This window comes from Cannabis sativa, chromosome X, assembly GCF_029168945.1.
Source record: "Cannabis sativa cultivar Pink pepper isolate KNU-18-1 chromosome X, ASM2916894v1, whole genome shotgun sequence".
In the NCBI taxonomy this organism is placed as follows: Eukaryota; Viridiplantae; Streptophyta; class Magnoliopsida; order Rosales; family Cannabaceae; genus Cannabis; species Cannabis sativa.
Genome location: NC_083610.1, coordinates 84,816,770 through 84,837,020, shown reverse-complemented (window position 1 = coordinate 84,837,020; position 20,251 = coordinate 84,816,770). Strand labels below are relative to the sequence as shown.

Sequence of the window (20,251 nt, the reverse complement as noted above, 5' to 3'; positions counted from 1 at the left end):
TTAGTGGTTTCAGACTTTTCCTCACACGAGGTCCCAAGTTCGAATCTCCCTCTCTTAATAAATACCATTTTGAACCCTCTGTTTTGCAAAAGTTACCAATTGGACTCTGTGTTTTATTAAATGACAAAATGGACCATGTATTTTCTAAAATAGTAAAAATAGGACCCTGAGCTTAATTTTTGACAACTTTTTTTTTTAATACAACCAACTTGAAGACAATGCTTAATACAAACAGATACAAAAAATGTAAACAGTTTTGTCATAGCACTTTTAGATCGGATTATAATTAAACTTTATTTTGACAAAAAAATCAATTCAGGGTCCTATTTGTACTATTTTAGAAAATACAGGGTCCATTTTGTCATTTAACAAAATACAGGGTCCGATTGGTAACTTTTGCAAAACAGAGGGTCCAAAATAGTATTAATAAAAAAATACACTCAAAGAAGGGATTGAGTATTAGTAATACCAAACACTAACACATATTTAACTAAAGAATACACTATCATATTATGTGTCATGAAAATTATTACAAGATTCGGCAATGTCCTTAAAAACAAGCCTCAATAATGAACCGTGACTAATATGATTATTAATTTTACGTTCGATATGTTGATAATCAAATTCAAATTGAACCTTATTGAATCCAAACAAGATGCACTGAGCGGCAATTGATTGTCGTAATTTGTCGTAGTTCACTAATTTGATCGTTCAATAATCACTTTAATAACCTCTTTAATTGAACACCCCTTGTTGACGGAAAAATCTAGCCAACTCGCTCGTATGTGTAGACGAGATGAAAGTTGTAAGTACTAAGTAAAGACCACATACAATAATTTATAGTACTTCACTCTCTATGTCGCAACAGTAATAGAGCTATGTCTACTTCAAGTTTTTATTCTCACGAGATTAATTACAAAAAAAAAATAGTTAAGTCTGCAAACTCTAATTTCTAGATAGAGAAACTAGAGAGAGATACTCTGAACTTATAAGACTTTTCTAAATGTGAAAAACTTTTCTATAACTGTAAGGATTGTAAGGATGATAGTAAGAAACTAAAAATAAATTAATTCAAACATTTATTATATTTAGCGTCGAAGAAATTGGTGGGATTAATATAAATAAACACAACAAATTATGTTACACACTGTTTTTTTAGAAAGCTGTTCAGATCAGATGAGGCCACAAGCATATAAACTACTCTCTAAGACTCATTTTGGGACATATAAAATAAAGAACAAAATTGCACCACATGGTACTTATGGCGCATTAGGAACAAATGTTGTTCTAAGAAGCTCAGTTTCCTAAACATAGAATAATATTATCTAAATAATTCTTCAGTGGAAAGAATTGAGTCCAAATTATAAATGGCAATGACTTAAATTACCTATTTCACTCTTCACCAGATACGAATTACTACAAGGTTGAGAAAATTTCAACCTGCCTTAAATGTCATGCGGATACTTGGAGTTTGCAGCAGCCAAGAGAGCAGCACCTATACCAGATCCATCTTTCGAATGCTCTATCACTACATTCCTAGAAATTTCTGTCCCTAGAAGCTCTGTCACTGCTTCTTGTAAGTATTTTCTGTATTGTGGGTAGTTTTCATATAACCCTCCATCCATAGCCACCACTGTCCTCTTTCCAAAGATAAGTCCCTTTGAGTCCTCCTCCATTTTCTGCAGAATACCTACAATTCCTGCACCAGCTAATCGGCCTCCTCGCTTCACGATTGTGTCGCAAACTTCCACAACAATCTTCCTTGCGCTTAAATTGGTTTCAAGCTGGTGAATATTATAAGCAACACAGGGGTAGATCATGAGACAACACACAAGAAATCATTAAAGTTTCTTTCTTTCTCAGAAATAAAGCAAGAATATGTAAGGAATTTCGTTCTGAATTACATGTTCCATTATTACTTTGTTTTATTTTGTTCCATCTTGACCCCAGTAGAGTTTAAGTTACTATTCCCTCAGTTAAAAGCTCAGATGTTTATTTCAAGCCTAAAATATAGGAAACTCACCCCAGCTACATTGTATAGAATTGATCCAACAGATTGAAGATCATCAGAGTTATCCTGCTGCATAGCACAAAGATCAGGAGTCCTACAATATTTAAAAGAAGATCATGAATGAATAACTGTAGAGAGATAATATGGAACAAAGGGTGATGAATAATTATTTGCAAACGTTTTAACATTGTAAATTTTATAAAGACTTTAATGAAATGATTATAGTAATCGATGAAGTAGGGCTAAATCACAACATGTTTTCCAAAATCTATGTACTGTTTGCCTGACCATGAATCACCATCTTAATTAGTAGTTCTAATTACCTAAGTATGAAAGGAGAGAACAGTTTCTCCGGCACAGATTTACCAAACAAGTCACCCGCTTGTGCCATTTTTAGCAGCACCCTTCTCACAATTTCGCCAAGATACATACCAGATATTGTTTTCTCAAATATCTGCACACCAAATTTCAACAACTTATAGATGTGAATAATCTGTATAAATTAACAGCATAAACTTAAAACTGAGTGATGGAAGAAACCAAACATCTACCTGCTCTCCAGGATTGATACTAGCAGCATCCATCTCATTGTCATACACGGTCAAAGGAAGACCACTTGAGAATGCTCCCCACTCCGTATTAATAATCTACAAGCAGCTTTTGGTCAAAAACAAAGGCAAACATCTTAACTATGATCACTGAATTGAAAACATATGAATAGAAAAAGCTAAAAGATGCAGAGCTTTTCCACACACCGTTCTGCCAGATGAAGAGACCTGCCCCTTTTGTTTAGGAATAGCATCCGTTCGCTCCACATAACAAGCATTAGTTCCGGTACCTAAAATGACTGCAACCATTACATCATCATCCCAGTACCTTGCTCCAGCTAGTGTTCCCACTGCATCATTAACCTGAAGAGTATATCAGGTTGATCATCACTTCTGAACCACACATTTCTTGAAGTTGAACACACCACCACAGATATTTCACATAAGAAGAGAAGCATACCAGGGCAGACACACGCATCTCTAATCCAAGCCTTCCCATGGCTTCATTCAAACAAGCAACTATATCTTTGCCTGGCTGTTGAAAGAGTTTAAAAGTTTGCACTTTCCAATCAAGTTTGAGACATAAACTGTTTAATATAAAGAGTATGCAAGCAAAGAAAAATGCAGCAAATTACTAACCGTTCCAGAAACAGCAAACCCTTTTGTCCACTTCATTAGTATACCAGAGTCAATAGACAACTGCCTCACTGGGAATGAGAATGTGAAACCAATCTCCCTCGTCCTACCACTTGGCAGGTGAAATTTCCCACCTTCCTTTTGTGAAAATTTCGCTAACCCAGATGCCATAAAATCAAAAAGTTGCTGCAGTTTGAAAATTTACGACAACAAAATACACAAAACAATGAAATCATAAGCTAGTAAAACAATAAGAAAGTTGTAACTAACTAACATTGTTGAAACAAACTAGGAAATTATATATAATATTAAATATACAGACCTCAGAGGTACCAAACATAAGGTCCTGAGGAATAGAGACCTGTTCAAATTCAGTGTCTATCACTCGCTCTTCCTTACCACCTAATTGAACTCTAAGCACCCGAAAGTTTGTACCTCCAAGATCCAATGCATAAAACAGACCCTTCTCGTTCCTTTTTCAAATAATATCAATTGAATCAACATGAATATTAAATAATTACAATGATAATAAATCCTCTGTGTTCTAGGTTGATCCTTCCAACAATTATTATTATTATTATTATTATTGTATAAAAAGATGAATAGATCAGATCCATTAAATAAATAAATTTTATGAAAAAAAACTTTAAAGTGAAGTTACTTTATGTAAAAGATAAACCGTTAATCTGGAACTTCTGAACTAAGTACTAAACTAACAAAACTGTCTGTACACACATTAATTGATTTAATTCATTAAACTAAACTTCACTAAGTCAAAACGTCAACAAGGAGAGCAAAAAACGGCGTCGTAAATAGGAGTTGGACATACCCAGTTGGGAGAGTATCAACATAGCTGAGGATCATCTTCAGGTCACTCCCACCGTCGATGGCAAGTCCGTTCCGCATATCAGTTGCCATCGCATCTGCCACGTGGCGTAGTACGGGAAAAGGAGTGGCACAATCTTTTTGTAAGTTGGTCAAGATCGGAGCCACCGAAACGGCGCCGGATCGGATTGCCATAAGGGATCGTCGAGGCAAACCCCTGCTGCTGCTCCGACACTGGGATCGTGAAAGGTAGAACGATCCAACGGACGTGGATATCGCTGGAACAGACATTTTCTATGGACGGTCCGATGATTCGATCGATCTAAACAAAACTGAAACCAACAGAAAAAATAAAATAAAAAATAAATATTTTAGTTCAAAGAAAAATAACAAGTGAGGCGAGTTCAGAAGAGTTTTGTGTTACTGTTTTTTTTTTTAATAAATAAGTTCCAATTAAATTTTAAATGCGACAAATAAATATACGAGTGATCTATGGCCTATGGGCGAAGACTACAATAATGATGCCAACAGTGAACAATGATGACAACAAGTATTGTTTGTTAATTAATTCTAATTCATATTCTTAAAATAATGTTACTAATTTCTTATATTAATATATGCTGGGAAAATAGTGATTAAAAAGTTGAGAAAATACACAGCAATGTTTTGTGGATAATTGGATATGTCAAATTGTGTTTGGTTGTTGTTGCACTGGAATTAGGATACAACTCTTGAATTTATGTTTTAATTAATAATTGGTTGCTTTCCTTTATTTTGCAAAATATTAATAACTTCAATTAAAAAAAAAAAATCACTAAATCTCTTATAAAATTTTCAAAACAATAAATCTTTTCTGTCTATATGATAGAAATATTTGAAAATATATAACATTAGTTTTCAATTATATTTTAAAAATATATATTATTCAAGTTGAAAATCAATTAGCCAAACTAATATTTCGCTTAAATTTAATTCGATTATTTTAAACAAAATGATATTTACTTGTATTTTTTAAACACTTAAGAAAATATTGAAATTATGTATATATATTTTTATAGGCTATATATCAAAACATTATTTATTATTATTCAAAAAAACAATACAATATGATCTCGTTTGGTATTATTCGGTCGATTTGATTCGGACGTTTTCCTTGGCTCTTCCTTCGGATATTCTAATTTTGTATATTATGCGCTTCGTTACTCTTTTTTTTTTTTTGGTTTTAGTGTGATTTAAATTGATGGGTACTAACTTGGTCGATTTTAGCAAGAAATTAAAGTAAACAACATATTATATTAAAGGAGTATTGGATAGGAAGTGAGATATATTCCTTCAATTAATAAATGAAACCCATCTTGATTGCCTAATAGATTTGCATATCACTTGTTTTTGAGTTTGGCCACCATGGTCGGATTCTTTCCGGTATTCATTACTTTGGGACCCTTTAGTTAGCTGCCTTATCTTGTCTTTTTCACTGCAAATAATTAAGCTAAAAATTTTGTGTTGGAATTATTTTTTCAATAAATTATATATATATTTATTTATTTATAGAAAGCTGCCTACTACAGTATGTTCCATTCCACTTTCACCAACAAAACTACTCAAATAATTCTCTCAAAAAAAAAAAAAAATTATAATTGCACAAATAACTGCTAATTATGAGCAAAAGTATAAAATTATTACAAACAGTATCAATAATTATATACCAAGAAAGTCAAGGTTTTTTTTATTTTATTTTTCTGAAATGAAATATTCATTTTAAGAAGGCTATAAATTAACTATAATTAAGCAAGGTTAGTGTTGAATAAATTTCACTTGTAACCAATTCTCATACAAAATATCCACATCAGCATACAACATAAATAACTGAAAACAAGATTCAACTTAGGTGGTTTTGGGGGGATTGAGAACTATACTAGACAATGTAAAATTCTCTCTGCTTTTATGTCTTGCTGTAATTTTTCTTTTATCACTAGAAAATGTAATTTTGTGGCCCATAATGTGGCTAAATGGGCATTTGCCAACAACATTAATGGTATGGTAGATGTATCTACTATCCCGAATGCTATCCTTTGTAACGACCATGAGGTTTAACTCTTTCTTTTATATATAAACGCTTTTATTCAAAAAAAAAAAAACTTAGGTGGTTTTGCCTCTACAAAGAACCAAAAGTTAATTATAACTGTTTTGTAACTAACTTCCAGCTTGATCAACTACTTGTATTACCCTATAAATAGCTACAAGTCAGAAGAAAAATACGAACAGAAAAAAAAGAGAAGTAATAACTCTGGTTGAACCTTCAGCTCCAAGATCCAAAGAGAAAAGGTCCATAAAAAGAGTGAAACTCTTGTGGTGAGGAGATTCGAAGGAGAAGAGAGTACATGCACAAAGAAAGAAAACAGAGTTAGATCTAGTGGTTGAAAAGAGAAGGAAAAAAACTATAAAAGTAAAGAGGTTGAGTCTTACCTAATCGAAACTTGTGACAGGAAGCTCCACAAGCTGTAATCACCATTGTTGATAATGGATCTCAAGCCAAATTTCTGACATGAGCTACAGAGATGTAGCCCTTATTTTTGGGGTGAACTCTGAAATAATTTTTGGTATTTTCTCTCCTTTTCTCATTTTGTTTCTCGTTTTACTAATCTTTGTTTGTGTGTGTGGGAAAACATCTTAGAGTTCTAACATAGGATCGAGCAAGTTCTTCTCAAGAACTTGCTCTGCTAGGGTTTCGAGTTTCTGATCTCAGTGTTGTGTGTGTTGTGTTTGGTGATTTAGGGCTTTGAGACTTTTCTTGGAAGATCTCTTAGTCTTAGATACAAATGACACAAGCTGAGTAGTCATATTGACTAATTGCTGTCGTTTAAAGTCTAAAATCATTTAGACAAAGGAAGGTCAAGATGAACCTTAAGAAACTGATAATGTATTTTTGTTGGTGTAGGGTAAACAAGTAACTTTCCTACAGTTACATTATATAATAGTCAACTATAACATAATAGAATCCAAAGTCTAAATGCTACAATCATACCAACCAGTTGAGTTTGATTGTGGCTCAAATATAACTCTTTTGCTGGCTAGCTACTTTTTGTTGAAGAACTTCAACGCATTCAAGTAAAAACACCAATCAGTTGAACGGTCTGACTTTCCACTAATTTGGACCGAACATGAATGAGATGAGAATTTCAAATGCCACCCAACAAAGAGTGTTCAGTAAAATTAATGATGCAGTGTAACGTATCGTTTTAACAATTAAAATAATAATAAATATAAATATTATTTTCACGAGAATTATTACTAAGTACCAAATAATTAATTTATTAATTATATTTGGTCAATAAAATTTTGATTTGAAAATAATGTAATAATAATAATAATGACTAAAGCAAGAAAAATTTAATTTAATATACATTTTTTTAATTTGGAAGTCACAATTTCAAATCATTGTTGGCTTCCATTGGAATTGTGTGTGAGTAATCTTCTCTTCACATTTTCTCAATCTAGGTTTGAGAATGCTTGGCTCTGTGAGCCCATGTGTCTCCAAGTGGTTCGTGATAGTTCAGACCTATGTGCGGATCAACCTATGGTTGAAAAAAATTAAATTTTATGGTGAAAAGTTAGAGAGCTAGGGGCCAGGACTATATGGGTAACTTCAAGAAACAGCTAGCAAATTGTAAGAAATAAATCAAGCGATTGAAGAGACTTTGAGATCCCGATTCTATTAAAAAGTGTAAGAAGGAAGAGAAACGATTGGTGTAAATTTATAATCAAAGAGAGGTTTGTTGGAGGACATGTTCTAAACAGATATGGCTTTGAGAAGGTGACCAAAATAACAAGTTTTTTTTTTTATGCAAAAGTTACTTCTAGTGACAGCATAATTCAATTCAACAACTTTTTGATTCCTCGGGCTGCTTGGTCAATTGGGAAACTGGTCTTCGTGAGGTAATAACTGGTTATTTTAGTGAGGTAATACTGGTCTTTCGCGAGTAGATGGTATTATTCCTTCTATTACCCCTGATCAAAATATTACTTTACTTTGTCGTATTACTAATGAGGAGGTGAGAAAAGTCTTGTTTCAAGTACATTCAGACAAGTTACTAGGGCTCTAGTCAAATCTTTTTTTGATTCATCTACTTTGCCTACTGATTTTAATTGGACTAATATTGTTCTCATTCCAAAGAAGAATAATCTGCTTAATATGGGCCACCTTAGACCTATATCTCTCTGTAATGTCCTTTATAATAGGGTGGTCTCTAAAGTTTAAAAGTTGTTCTAATTCCCTAGGTAATCTCAAATAATTCGAGTGCGTTTATTTCAGGCCAGTTGATATCTGACAACATGATGGTTTCATTTGAAATTATGCATTATCTAAAACGAAAGCGTAAGGGTAAGGAAGGCTTCATGGCACTCAAGTTTGATTTAAGTAAGACTTGTGATCATCTTGAGTAGAGTTTTCTTAGGGCAATGATGTTTTGAATGGGCTTCGCCACGTTTTGTGGACCTCATTATTTTCACTGTTAATTCGGTTCAGTATTTTGTTGTTCATGGTGGATGGCCTTTGGGGCCTATTGTTCTTTGACATGGGCTCAGGCAAGGTGATCCACTTTCACTTTATTTGTCTTATTGTGTGTTGAAGGCTTCGCTTCTTTGATTCATCATTTTGAAAATGTCATGATCTGAAGGAATTAAAGTGGCTAATGGCACACATGTAGTTTCTCATATGTTGTTTGCAGACGATAATTACATTTATTGTTGTGCTAATAATAAAGATGGAAATCATATTATGTGCTTGCTGAGTATTTTTGAGGAAGCTTTAGGTCAAAAGGCTAACTTTGCAAAGTTATTTGTATTTTTCCATTCTAATACTCCTCAAGGACTCGAGATAGAATCTTCTCTCTTTTGGGGATTGCTCCTGCTGATGCTAATACGTATTTAGGTTTGTCTTGCATTATGGGTAAGAATAAATCTACTATTTTAGGATTCCTTAAAGAGAAGATACAAAAGAAAATTTAGAGTTGGGAGGGTTATTTTTTATCCAAGGTCGGTAAGATTGTCTATTGTCTTACTCGTAACTTTGTTTTTAGTTTGACCATATTATCATTGAGAGCAATACTCCCTCTGTAGTCTTTTATAATAGTTGATTTAGCTGTTTAATAAAAGTATCCATTTTCATTAAAAAAAAAAGAAAAAAGAAATAAAAGAAAATATATCAATAGATGAAAACTAAAGTAATTAACTTCATCAACTATTGACTATTAACTTCATCAACTATTCGCTATATTATGTCTCATTAATACAAATTTTACTCTCCCACTTCTTTTCCTAAAATCATTAAATAATTAATAGATTCGATTTTAGTATTTTTTATTAGAGAAATGCTAAAGGGCACCAGTGGTGCCTAGCACCCTCTTATGCGTCAGTATTGCTATAGGTCCAACTAAGTATCGGGTCCTATATAATTTAATATAATAGTTTTTAGGGAGTATCGCTAACCAATCGCAACGTGACATATCGAGAAGGTGCTAGGCACCACTGGTACCTTATAGCAATGCTCTTTTTATTATTAGGGATTATTACATAAATTTATAAAAATGACAAATTTTTTACATTTTTGTAGATTTAGTATTTTTTTTTACATTTTTATGGATTTTATTTTTTTACAAAAATATGGAGTATTATTTTTCTACTGTTTTCGAAGAAACGTTGTTTTGATATTGCTGCTATGAGAAAGCAACATGATTTGTTTTTACAACTATACAAAATGTTGTTTTATCGTTATTTCAGAACAATGTTATTTTGATGTTGCTGCTACAGGAAATCAACGTGAAAGTAATATTTTTCTCTGAAGAAAACAAATGAAAACCTATAAAAATGTAAATAAAAAAATTCGTAAAAATATATATAAAAAAAACTATTTTTAGCGGTACTATGTAAATTTTTATAATTATCAGTACTAGTCTAATAGTGTCTAGGGGTGTGCATAAATCGATCAAATCTAGTGAGAACTAACCGATCTAATTACAACCGACTTGTCAAATATTGGATATCCAATTGTGATCGGATCGGATTAGATGCTATTTTTATATATCCAATTGGATTGGATCGGATGGTAGATGGGGTGTCTAAGAATCTAATATATCCAAGATCCAATCGAACTAATTAGTATTTTCATTTAGTTTGGATGAGTAATTAAATTTTATATTGTTATACGTAAAATCTATATGTATATATGAAAATTATCATTAAAATTTTGCTCTTTTTTTCTTAGAGTGGATGGATCCACTCTAATGCAATACATACTGCACCGAAAATATTGGATGGACTCTATCCGATTCAAAAAATGCTAGGTCAAAAACATTAGATAAATTTAAATTAAACCAATAAATATATATGAAATACATCTATTGGAATCCAACATCTAATGGATGTTGGATCGATTGGATCACTAAAATTAATTGGATCGAATTGGATGATAAAATCTAACATCTAATATTCTAACATCTAATATATAATTGAATTTGATCTGAATAGACCTAAAAGTATTAAATGTGATCCAAGATTCCAAAAGTGTTTACCACTATTATAAAATGACACTTTATATATAGTTAGCAACATTTTATAATAATTATTAAAATTAAATTATATGATTGGATAATTAAATATACACAGGATATGATATTTAGAAGTATTGCAAGCAATGTCTAATTAAATAAAGTTAAAGTAACTGATAGACGATGCAAAGTAGTTTTGAAAAAAGAGAAAGGAAAAGAGTTAATAATAATTGTGTTCGTTAAGATTATGATTTGTTCAGTTATTTTAACTTGGTGTTGTAAAGTAAAGTTTTTCAAAATGACAAATGTAATGTATTGTAAGTGTATGTAAGGTGGAGTTTAGCCAAAAATGGTATAAAACTCACAAATCTTACTACAAATAGTAGCATAATATATGTATGGGCTTTTACATAGGAAAAAGCCCAATTAGGTATTATTAGGTAGTGGATTCAGTTGGGTTAGGCAAACAGTCCCTCTCTCTCGCCAGACTCAGAATTTGGGCCACACCACACCAGAGATCCAAAATATCAACCACTAAGGCAGCCGCCACCACCAGCTTCGTTTTCACAAATAAGAACAGAATTCTAGTGAAGTGGACGCGAAGAAACGAAGCTCCCAAATATATTATAACCTTATTATATAAATATATATATATATAATAATGTTCTCTCTCTTCACTGTCAGTACCACTAGTTTCAATCACCAAGTAACTACAAATAATACCAAACACTACTACTACTATATACGTCTTTAATTGTTTGCTTCCTAATTCTTAATCCTAACTTCTCATATTTCAAATCCCACATATATAAATATATATATATATATCTTACTGTACATTTTCTCATCAGGAAAAATCGATCGATGGAGAGTGAGAGAAGACGAGTTATGAGGAATAGAGCAGAGATTGATACAACGGCACCGTTTCGGTCTGTCAAAGAGGCCGTTTCGTTGTTCGGAGAAAAGGTTTTAGCAGGGGAGCTCTATAGTACCACCAAGCTCAAAGAGGTAATATAATAGTTATTCTTATAATTTATGTTTTATTATAATTGATGACATTGTCTTCACATGATTACAACTACAATTTTGTTTTAAAGGATTACATAAATTCTATTTGTTCTGATTCATTTTTCTTTTTTTCCACTTGTCTTGGTTTGAAGACACTCTACAGATTTTTTTTTCTTACCTTTTGATTTTATTAATTTATATGTCTACATATACAGAATTATGTGTGATTAAATATATAACAATACAGAATTTGCATGGTAATGAATAATATATAGAATTAAGTTGTAACAATTTAGCATGACATGAATCATATACTCAGGACATTTTGTCATGCCCGCCTCTTAATAATTTTAATTAATACATTTATAGCAGCATTTAATATATATTTTATTAATATAAAAAATAAAAATAAATTAGTATTTACATAACAATAAAAATTTCTATGCACAAATAATTTCTTTTCAAATATTAAATGTTGTTATATAAAAAAATTTATTTATAAATATTAGAAATTTATTCACTTAAGTAGTTCAGTCATAGATTTTTTTTATATTTATCTTTTAGAAGATAAAAATAAATTATACCGTTTTATTATTTTAATCAAAATAAATTTTAATATATTTTAATTTTAGTAAAAAATTATTACCTTAGAATTGTTGTTTCAATATTTTCTAATAATATTATTAGTTTTCTTCATTTTAAAAAAATATATTGTTTTTATAGAAAAAGTTATTTATATATTTAAAATATAAAATCAATTAATTTTTTTAAATTGTTTTAAAAATAAAAAATATATTTATAAATAAAAGTAAATTACTTTTAAAAATATTTTTTTATATTAAAATCCTAAAATTTAGTTTTGACTTTCTAAAATATATAAGATAAATTGCGGCTACTATACTTTATATTTACTTACAATTAAATACCAAAAGTTTATTGTTTTAGCAGTGAAAGTACCAAAACATAGAACAATAATATGATGATACATGGCCATAAATTTATTATTTTAGTGGTAATTAATTAAATTTGCTGCTCAAGTACTATACTTTATATTACTTAAGTTGATACTGAAATATAAGAAAAAGTAACGTTTTGGTATTTTTACAAAAAACAAAAAAAAATAATCGATACTTAAATGTGAAAAAAAAAAAGTAAATTTTTTACCTTCAAATTTCCCAAATTATTGTAACTAAAACATTTTAGGCCTTCTCCCAAATATATAATATTAGTAACAGATAAGAAGCCTTTTTGCATTTACAATAATGAAAGGAAGTATAAATTATCAAACACTAATTTTAATTTTTGTAAAAAATTTATTTTTTTTATGTTCAGAATTTTTTTTATATCTTTTCGGTATTTTATAAAAATACATAAAAGTAACAAAAAAATAACATCAAAATAACATAAAAAATAATATAAAAAAAAAAATTAACAACAAAATAATTAACAAGAATACAATATAAAAATACACTAAAAAATTGTATTTTATGTAAATAAAATTTAAAAAACTGTAAAAATATTAAAAATTCTGAAAATACTGTATTTTTGTAATTTTTTTTTTGTTGTTTTTGTGTGTTTTTTTGTTTTGAAAATATCCCATTATATAATTCATTGGTCTTTATTCTAAAGGCTTTATAGACATATGTACGGTTTGCTTGTTAATGTTGTTTTCCAATGATTACATATATGCTCTCTCTCTGAATAGAAGAGAAGAATGTAGTTACCTTCTTCATTGGTTTAATTATTATAATCATGTGCTAATGGAATAAAGTCCTACATATATGTAATAATAATGAAAATAAGTATATATTTTTATGTGGTGTTGTATGTGAGAGAGATATATATTGAGTAATAACATAATAATTAAGTTTAGTATATAGTATAATCTTTAATAAGGGAATCAAATCTTCTTGGCTTTCAAATGAAGAAATGTCGGATATATGTCTCTCGCATAAATATTCCCTTAATAACTTATCATTTTTATTCTTATTTTTTTTTTCCAAAGGCTGGAAAGCTCACAAGTAAGAATTTTCCAGCCTATAGAAGAATAAAATAAATAAAAAAAATTATACATATGCTAATTAATAAACTTATATTAAGGTAAAATAATGTCTAATTTACTGATGGTGATATATAATAATAAAATTTGTGATGCATGGGTTAATTAACATATAGATGAATAATAATGGAGGAGAATATGAAAAAGGTGGGGATTATGGCACATCATCAATATCAAAGCTAGGAAACGTTACAGCTGAGCTTGAGGAAACAAAACAAAGCCTCCAAAAAGCTAAAGAAGAAAGTGAGGTAATGGCAAATAGCTTATCTTCTCTTAAACAAGAGCTGGAACGAACAAAGCAAGAGCTTAGACAATTGAAATACCGGGAATCAGAATTAAAAGCAAAATATGTAGATGATCATGAATCTGCTGAGATTGATCATGAAGATGTTAAGTTTGTTGAGGGCTCAAGAAGGTTTGATCATGAGATTAGAAAACACACATTATTGTATGGTAATAATAATGATCAATTAGAGGCTGGTCATGAATCATCATCATCATCATCGGTTGAGTTCCAAAAGAAAAGGTATGTCACTTTTGCAAATCCACCATCATTGGAACAAGTTCTGATCCCACCAGGTGTTGAGATTTTGGAGAGACATCCTTCTCTTAAGAATAAGAAGAAGAAGAAGCCTTTGATTCCATTAATAGGAGGGATCTTTTCCAAGAAGAAACCAAGCACCGAAGTTGCATGAGATCCCAACATTAATAATATATTATTATATATGAGACCTTATTAATATATACTAAGTACGTACTATATATATAGTGCACTTTTTTTTTTAATTAATCTTTTTTACTGTTTTGGATGTCCAAGAATAAATTCCAAGTCGATCCCTTTGTTTTCATGCTATTTATGTTTTGTTTTAGTATGTTATTAGCCGCTTGGTTTAGGATGTGTCAAAAAATGTTGTAAACATATCTAATAAGGAATTTTCTGATAAAATAAATATCATTTCCGGCAGCAATCTTTTCTTTTTCTTTCTTTCTTTCTTTTTTTACTCTTTGGACAAATATACAAGCAAAAGCAAAGGAAAAACTTTGAACTATACTGGGGAACTTTTGTATAGTATATAACAGTCTCAGGTCATCACTTGATTCAAAGTATAAGAACTCAAATATGCAATGTAAAGAGTCAAATAATACATTACATATATAAATGAAAACTATTAATATATGATCGAGCGTTCATAATTATATATACACTGTACATAGAACCTTCATTATTATTCCCTTTTCAAAAAAAAAAAAAAAAGATGTTTATTTCAATATTGTCCGGACACAATTTGGGCGAGGCTGAATTTGAGAGAATACCATAGACTGATAGACTAAAGTACAGTACGTATCATATTTGTTTGCTTGATATAAATCTTCAAATGAAATCATCACTCTTAGCATCTCCAATTTATTCATTTTGTTGTTTCTTAATTGTACTTTCATTAAGAACGACATACAGCCTATATTGCTTACATATGTACGTATAAATTAAAACACATGTCTTTGCAAATGTTTTTTGTTTCCATATTATTATTATTATTATTATGAACATTATTGCTTTTATGTCGTTACTGCGTTACACCTACCTGAATAATGATTTGAAGAAAATAATCCAAGAAGAAGTTACCACCCAGTACTTTTTTTATATATATATATAGCTTGTTCAAAATATATATATTTATTTACATAGGTTAAAATGTAAAAATGTAGTGAAGAAATTAGAATAGCTAGGATAATGGGCATAGTAAGATGTATGTCAAAACCATATATATATATATATATATAAATATTATATAAAATAGAAAGAATCAGTGAGAATCAAACAAGTTATATTCTAATTAAGAATTTATAATTAAATAAAATTATACTAAAAAAACATCAATAAAACAAAAATGACAACAAATAATTCTTAATACTGTATCATAACAAAATTATTTTTATATAAAAGTCCTACTATACTTGCACATCTTTCGATCAAATTATACCCTCACACAGACACATCTCCAATACTAGGCATGTCAAAAAGATCTATTTAGTTAAAGTGGATTGGAGCTCCGATCTGACGGATCACCTCTGATTCGAAGCATTCGGATACTTATTGGATCTTAGATCAGATCCGCTTCGCCCCGCCTAATTTTTTTCTGGATCGGATCTGATCTGATCCGATTTCAATTTATTTAAAAAAACTTAATTCCAGACTCGAATCCCTTCGGACCTGGACCCGGACCCGGTCCTAGACTCGGACCCAGACCCGGACCGGGACCCGGGACCCTGACTCGGACCCAGACCCGGCCCCGAACTCGGACCAAGACCTGGGACCTAACTCGGGAGCCAAGACCAGGATCGAACCCGGGACCCAAGACCAAGACCGGGACCAAGACTCAGAACCGGGATCGGGACCTGAGATTGGGACCGGGACTGGGACCCGGACCCGGATCGGACCCTGACACAGGACCTGGACCTGGACCCGAACATGGGACCTGGACTCGGACCGAGACCCGGACCCAGACCTAGGACCCTAACCCGAACCCTGACCCAGGACCTGGACCCGGACCCATGACCCAGACTCGAACCCGAGACCCGAACCCGGACCCAGACCCAGGACCCTAACCAGGACACAGACTCGGATCCGGACCCAAACTTAGACCCGAACCCAGACTTGGACCGAGACCCGGACATAGGACCTTGACTCGGACCTGGACCCAAACTTGGACCCGGACCCGACCCGTTGTTGGTGTTAGGGTAGAGTTTTTTAAAAATATATTATCTTTACACAATCTATTAATACATATCAATACCAAATATAGTATTGTATTTAATAATACTAATACAAAATTAAAATGGATATGAATTATAAGTTAATATTAATTTAAAAAAAAAAAAAACAAGAGTCGGGTCGGATCAGATCCGATACGAATAAGTCGGGTCGAATATGATCCGATCCGAGTATCTAATCTAGCAGAGCGAACGGGCCAGATCCTTATATGATCTGGATCAGGTCGGATCAGATCCGACCCAACCCATTTACACTCCTATCCAATACCCCTCTATGACTATTAAGTTAGCCTTAAATAGTTATTAAAACCAAATATATTATATATCATATTATTGAGAAATGGTAATTAAGAAGTTGGTTCGAAGATGTAATTTAATGTAACAAAGGATCACTAGCGGACATAATATCAATGCTCTATAACATTTTATTTAAAGAAAAAACATGACTGACAATGACAAGAAAGTACATGACTTAACCAATAGACCCCACTGCGTATGCAATCAGAAGTTATCAACCCAATACGACCATTTTCAAACCTTACCCCCTTATTTAGTTTGACCCAAAGTCAAAGTTGTTCGTAGCTAGTTTCTTCTCTTCTCATACTAAAAGGGCCCCATGTAGTTTCCCAATACCAATCAGAATTCGGCACCACAATCAAAATTGAAGTAGAGTATCATCAAAAGTTATTCTCCTTTCCAGCTGTATGTCTTTATAATCTGATCACTCGTATTGAATTTTATTAACAAATTAAAATTAAAGAAAATCAATATATTGGACAATTTTAATTTATAGAAAAATATTTTAGAACCTTTTCTTAAGTAATTGTACAAGTACAAATCCCAGAATTAATTACTGCGCATCAAGAGGAATAAATGGAAAAGGAAATATAACTCAGCAAAAATATTATATTAATTATAATAACAAATATATATATATATATATAAATCAAACAAGAACATCTAATGGGTTTTGTTCATGATATAAAATACCATCTTGCGAAGACTTGTTGAAGAACTCGATACAATCAGCTATGGCCTCATTGTAGTGTGAGTGAGATGAGTAGTAGGAGCTGCATGAAGTCTTGGGAGGATCAAAGGACCGAACGTCGCCGTTTCGTGGCGTAGCCGAAGAGGTGGAGGAGGACCGATGATGTTGATGTTGAGGTCTTGAGGGGAAAGAAAGAATAAGCCTCATGAGAATCTTACGGAATCGATTGAAGATTTTCATGGGAGAGAGTTCAAATAATCAATAATTAATAATAAGTTGTTGTTAATATTGTAGTGAAGGGTTTCAAGGCTTTGGTTGTAGAATAAGAACTAAAGAAGGACTCGTATAACAAAGCATTTTTCTCTCATGTGATTATTATGTTTTTGCATTGTATTCTCTGAATCAAAACCTCCGGGAAGTGTAATGTTATCATGGAGAAGTGTCGTTTGATTGTTTTTTATTTTTTTAATTTTTTAAGACTCAATAAATAAATTATTTCTATTTTATTTATTTATTTTGTTTTAAAAACTAATTAATTAATAATTTGGGGGATACTCTCAAGAGCAATTAATATGGCAAAAGTTAATTTGTTGGACATGTTCATGTGCCCAAATCATTTGCATGGGCTTCACTTTGTCCTGACATGTTTGATTTGTTTATTTCTCATCTTAATTAGGAAAGACTTGATTAATTTGCATCTTGGTCCACTATCAATTTCAAGAAAGAATTTTCAATTATGTTCTTATTACTATTACAGAGCACTACTCATTAATCTTTGCTAGGAACTTGCCTCCTTTTCTGCCAGTTTTTGTTTCTTGACCAACCTATAATTTAATATGTTATATTATTATATATTATACATACTTACTACTACAATTATAACATTTATTTTTCAGTTTTTTCCATTAAAATGTTAAAAAACTGAAGAGAGATGAATTTTAATACTCGTATATCTCAATTCATAATATTAAAAACCGGTCTTTGGTTATTCCCTGATAACGGAAGATATAGGTCTTCAATATTAGGGTTGCGGAGTCTCACGACTAAAAAAAAATTATCTTTAGAGACAACCTTTTAGTCACAACATAAATCTTTTGTGACTAAATATGACTTTTAGAGTTCGTTTAGTACGTTGTATTAGGTCGTATTGTGTTGTATTGTATTATATTGAATTGGATTATATATATATATATCATATTTTTATATAAAACTATATTAAATTTTAATTTATATTAAAATATTATATATGTAAATGTCCATAAAAGTCATTACCACAAATAATTTTACATAAAAATATTGCATGAAATATAATTTAATACAATACTATACAATACAATACGTTGTAATACGACGTACCAAACGAGTCCTTAGTCATAATAAAAAATTACTTGTGACGAAAACATATTATTTAGATACAAGTTGTCAATAATTTAGTTTTAATCATAACAAGAATTATGATTAAAGACACCTTTAGTCATAACAAATTGTAATTTTTGTGACTAATACTTTTAACCACAAACTTTTTAGTCACAACATAAAAATGATAATTTATATTAGTCACAATTTTTTTTTAATTACTTTTAATCACAAGTTTTGTTATAACTAAAAGTAAATTTTTTTTGTAGTGTCTATTCGCCTTTACTTTTCTTTCATTCTCTCCTTTTATCTCATTTGAAAATCCATATGGAAACCACCATTCTTCTTGGCAGTCCACTCATTTTTCATGGTTTTCCACTGTTTTTTACCATTTTTTTTTTCAAATCATCGTTTTGCCAGCCGATAAACACATCTAGCTAGCATATCGATTTTTTTTTTAAGGTTATCACATCGAAAATAAATTTTATGAGGCAGTTTTAAGTGAGTTTGGTGTGATCGGAAAACTGCGAATGCAAGTGGTTTGATAGTCTTGAATAGCTTGCACAGAGGTACGACTCAATCTTATTTATTTATTTTGAAGTTACATTGCATTATTTTTATATTTTAGTTTTTTATTTTGGGTGTTTGATTTAGGGCTTTTGCACGTTGGTGGTCGAAGTACATTGGCGTCATCGGTTTTAACAGGCAGTTGTGATTATTGTGTGTATATAATCTTCCATTAGCTTAGAACATTTTACAACGAAAGAAAGAAAAACTATATTTACACTATAAAAAAACAATTATTTTTAGTGATAACTTTTAATCACAACATAAATTTTTTGTGACTAAACGTGACTCTTGGTCACAATAAAAAACTACTTATGACTAAAACATAGTATCTAGACACAAGTTGTTACTAATTTACTTTTAATCACAACAAGTATTGTGACTAAAATCACATTTAATCACAATAAATTATAATTTTTGTGACTAATACATTTAGCTACGGACCTTTTAGTCCCAACATAGGAATAATAATTAATAATTAGTTACATTTTTTTAAGTTTTACACACAAATTTTGTTGTGATTAAAAGTAAGATTTTTTATAAAGTTAATTTTCTAACTTATTAAATTTCAATCTCTAGGAGTCAAAAGTAGAGTTCCCTATTCTATTCTTATTCATTAGCCAAAATCTATTTCATCAAATTGGTGGAATAAAAATCTATTTGACCAAAATCTATTCCATTCTCTATAGTGACCTTTCTCACTTTTATTAAAATATATTTTTCCATATATACAAATGTATATATTTATATGTTTGATATACGTGGATCGTATACGTTTTTTGTTTAGTGTATATATGAATTGAGTATATGTATAATGTATATAAATATATATTTTTGACAAGTTTGTTGTAAAAAAAGTTTTGTAACAAGTTATAAGTGAACATAACTAGTTACGTAAATTTAGTAACTAGTAACAATTTCTTTTCTTTGAATTTT

General features: G+C 30.7%; 2 protein-coding genes across 3 annotated transcripts; one reads left to right on the top strand and one right to left on the bottom strand.

Moving 5' to 3' along the window:
* Positions 1 to 1,087: 1,087 nt before the first annotated feature.
* Positions 1,088 to 4,919, bottom strand: LOC115701945 (hexokinase-2, chloroplastic). The gene is made up of 9 exons (XM_030629438.2): positions 4,025 to 4,919; positions 3,518 to 3,668; positions 3,199 to 3,381; positions 3,020 to 3,094; positions 2,767 to 2,922; positions 2,563 to 2,658; positions 2,335 to 2,465; positions 2,024 to 2,105; positions 1,088 to 1,784 (listed from the first exon to the last, which is right to left on the bottom strand). The coding sequence occupies exons 1-9, from the start codon at positions 4,309 to 4,311 to the stop codon at positions 1,446 to 1,448; spliced, it is 1,500 nt and encodes a 499-aa protein (XP_030485298.2). The 5' UTR covers positions 4,312 to 4,919; the 3' UTR covers positions 1,088 to 1,445.
* Positions 4,920 to 11,052: 6,133 nt separating this feature from the next.
* Positions 11,053 to 14,600, top strand: LOC115701908 (WEB family protein At1g75720). Of its 2 annotated transcripts, XM_030629436.2 has the most exons (3): positions 11,054 to 11,271; positions 11,417 to 11,573; positions 13,749 to 14,600. In XM_030629436.2, exons 2-3 carry the CDS (start codon positions 11,430 to 11,432, stop codon positions 14,325 to 14,327), a joined length of 723 nt encoding a protein of 240 aa, XP_030485296.2. In that variant the 5' UTR covers positions 11,054 to 11,271; positions 11,417 to 11,429; the 3' UTR covers positions 14,328 to 14,600. The 2 variants fall into 2 exon arrangements, with proteins under 2 accessions (XP_060963317.1, XP_030485296.2); XM_061107334.1 differs by having other exon boundaries at positions 11,053 to 11,573.
* The last annotated feature ends 5,651 nt before the right edge of the window (positions 14,601 to 20,251 follow it).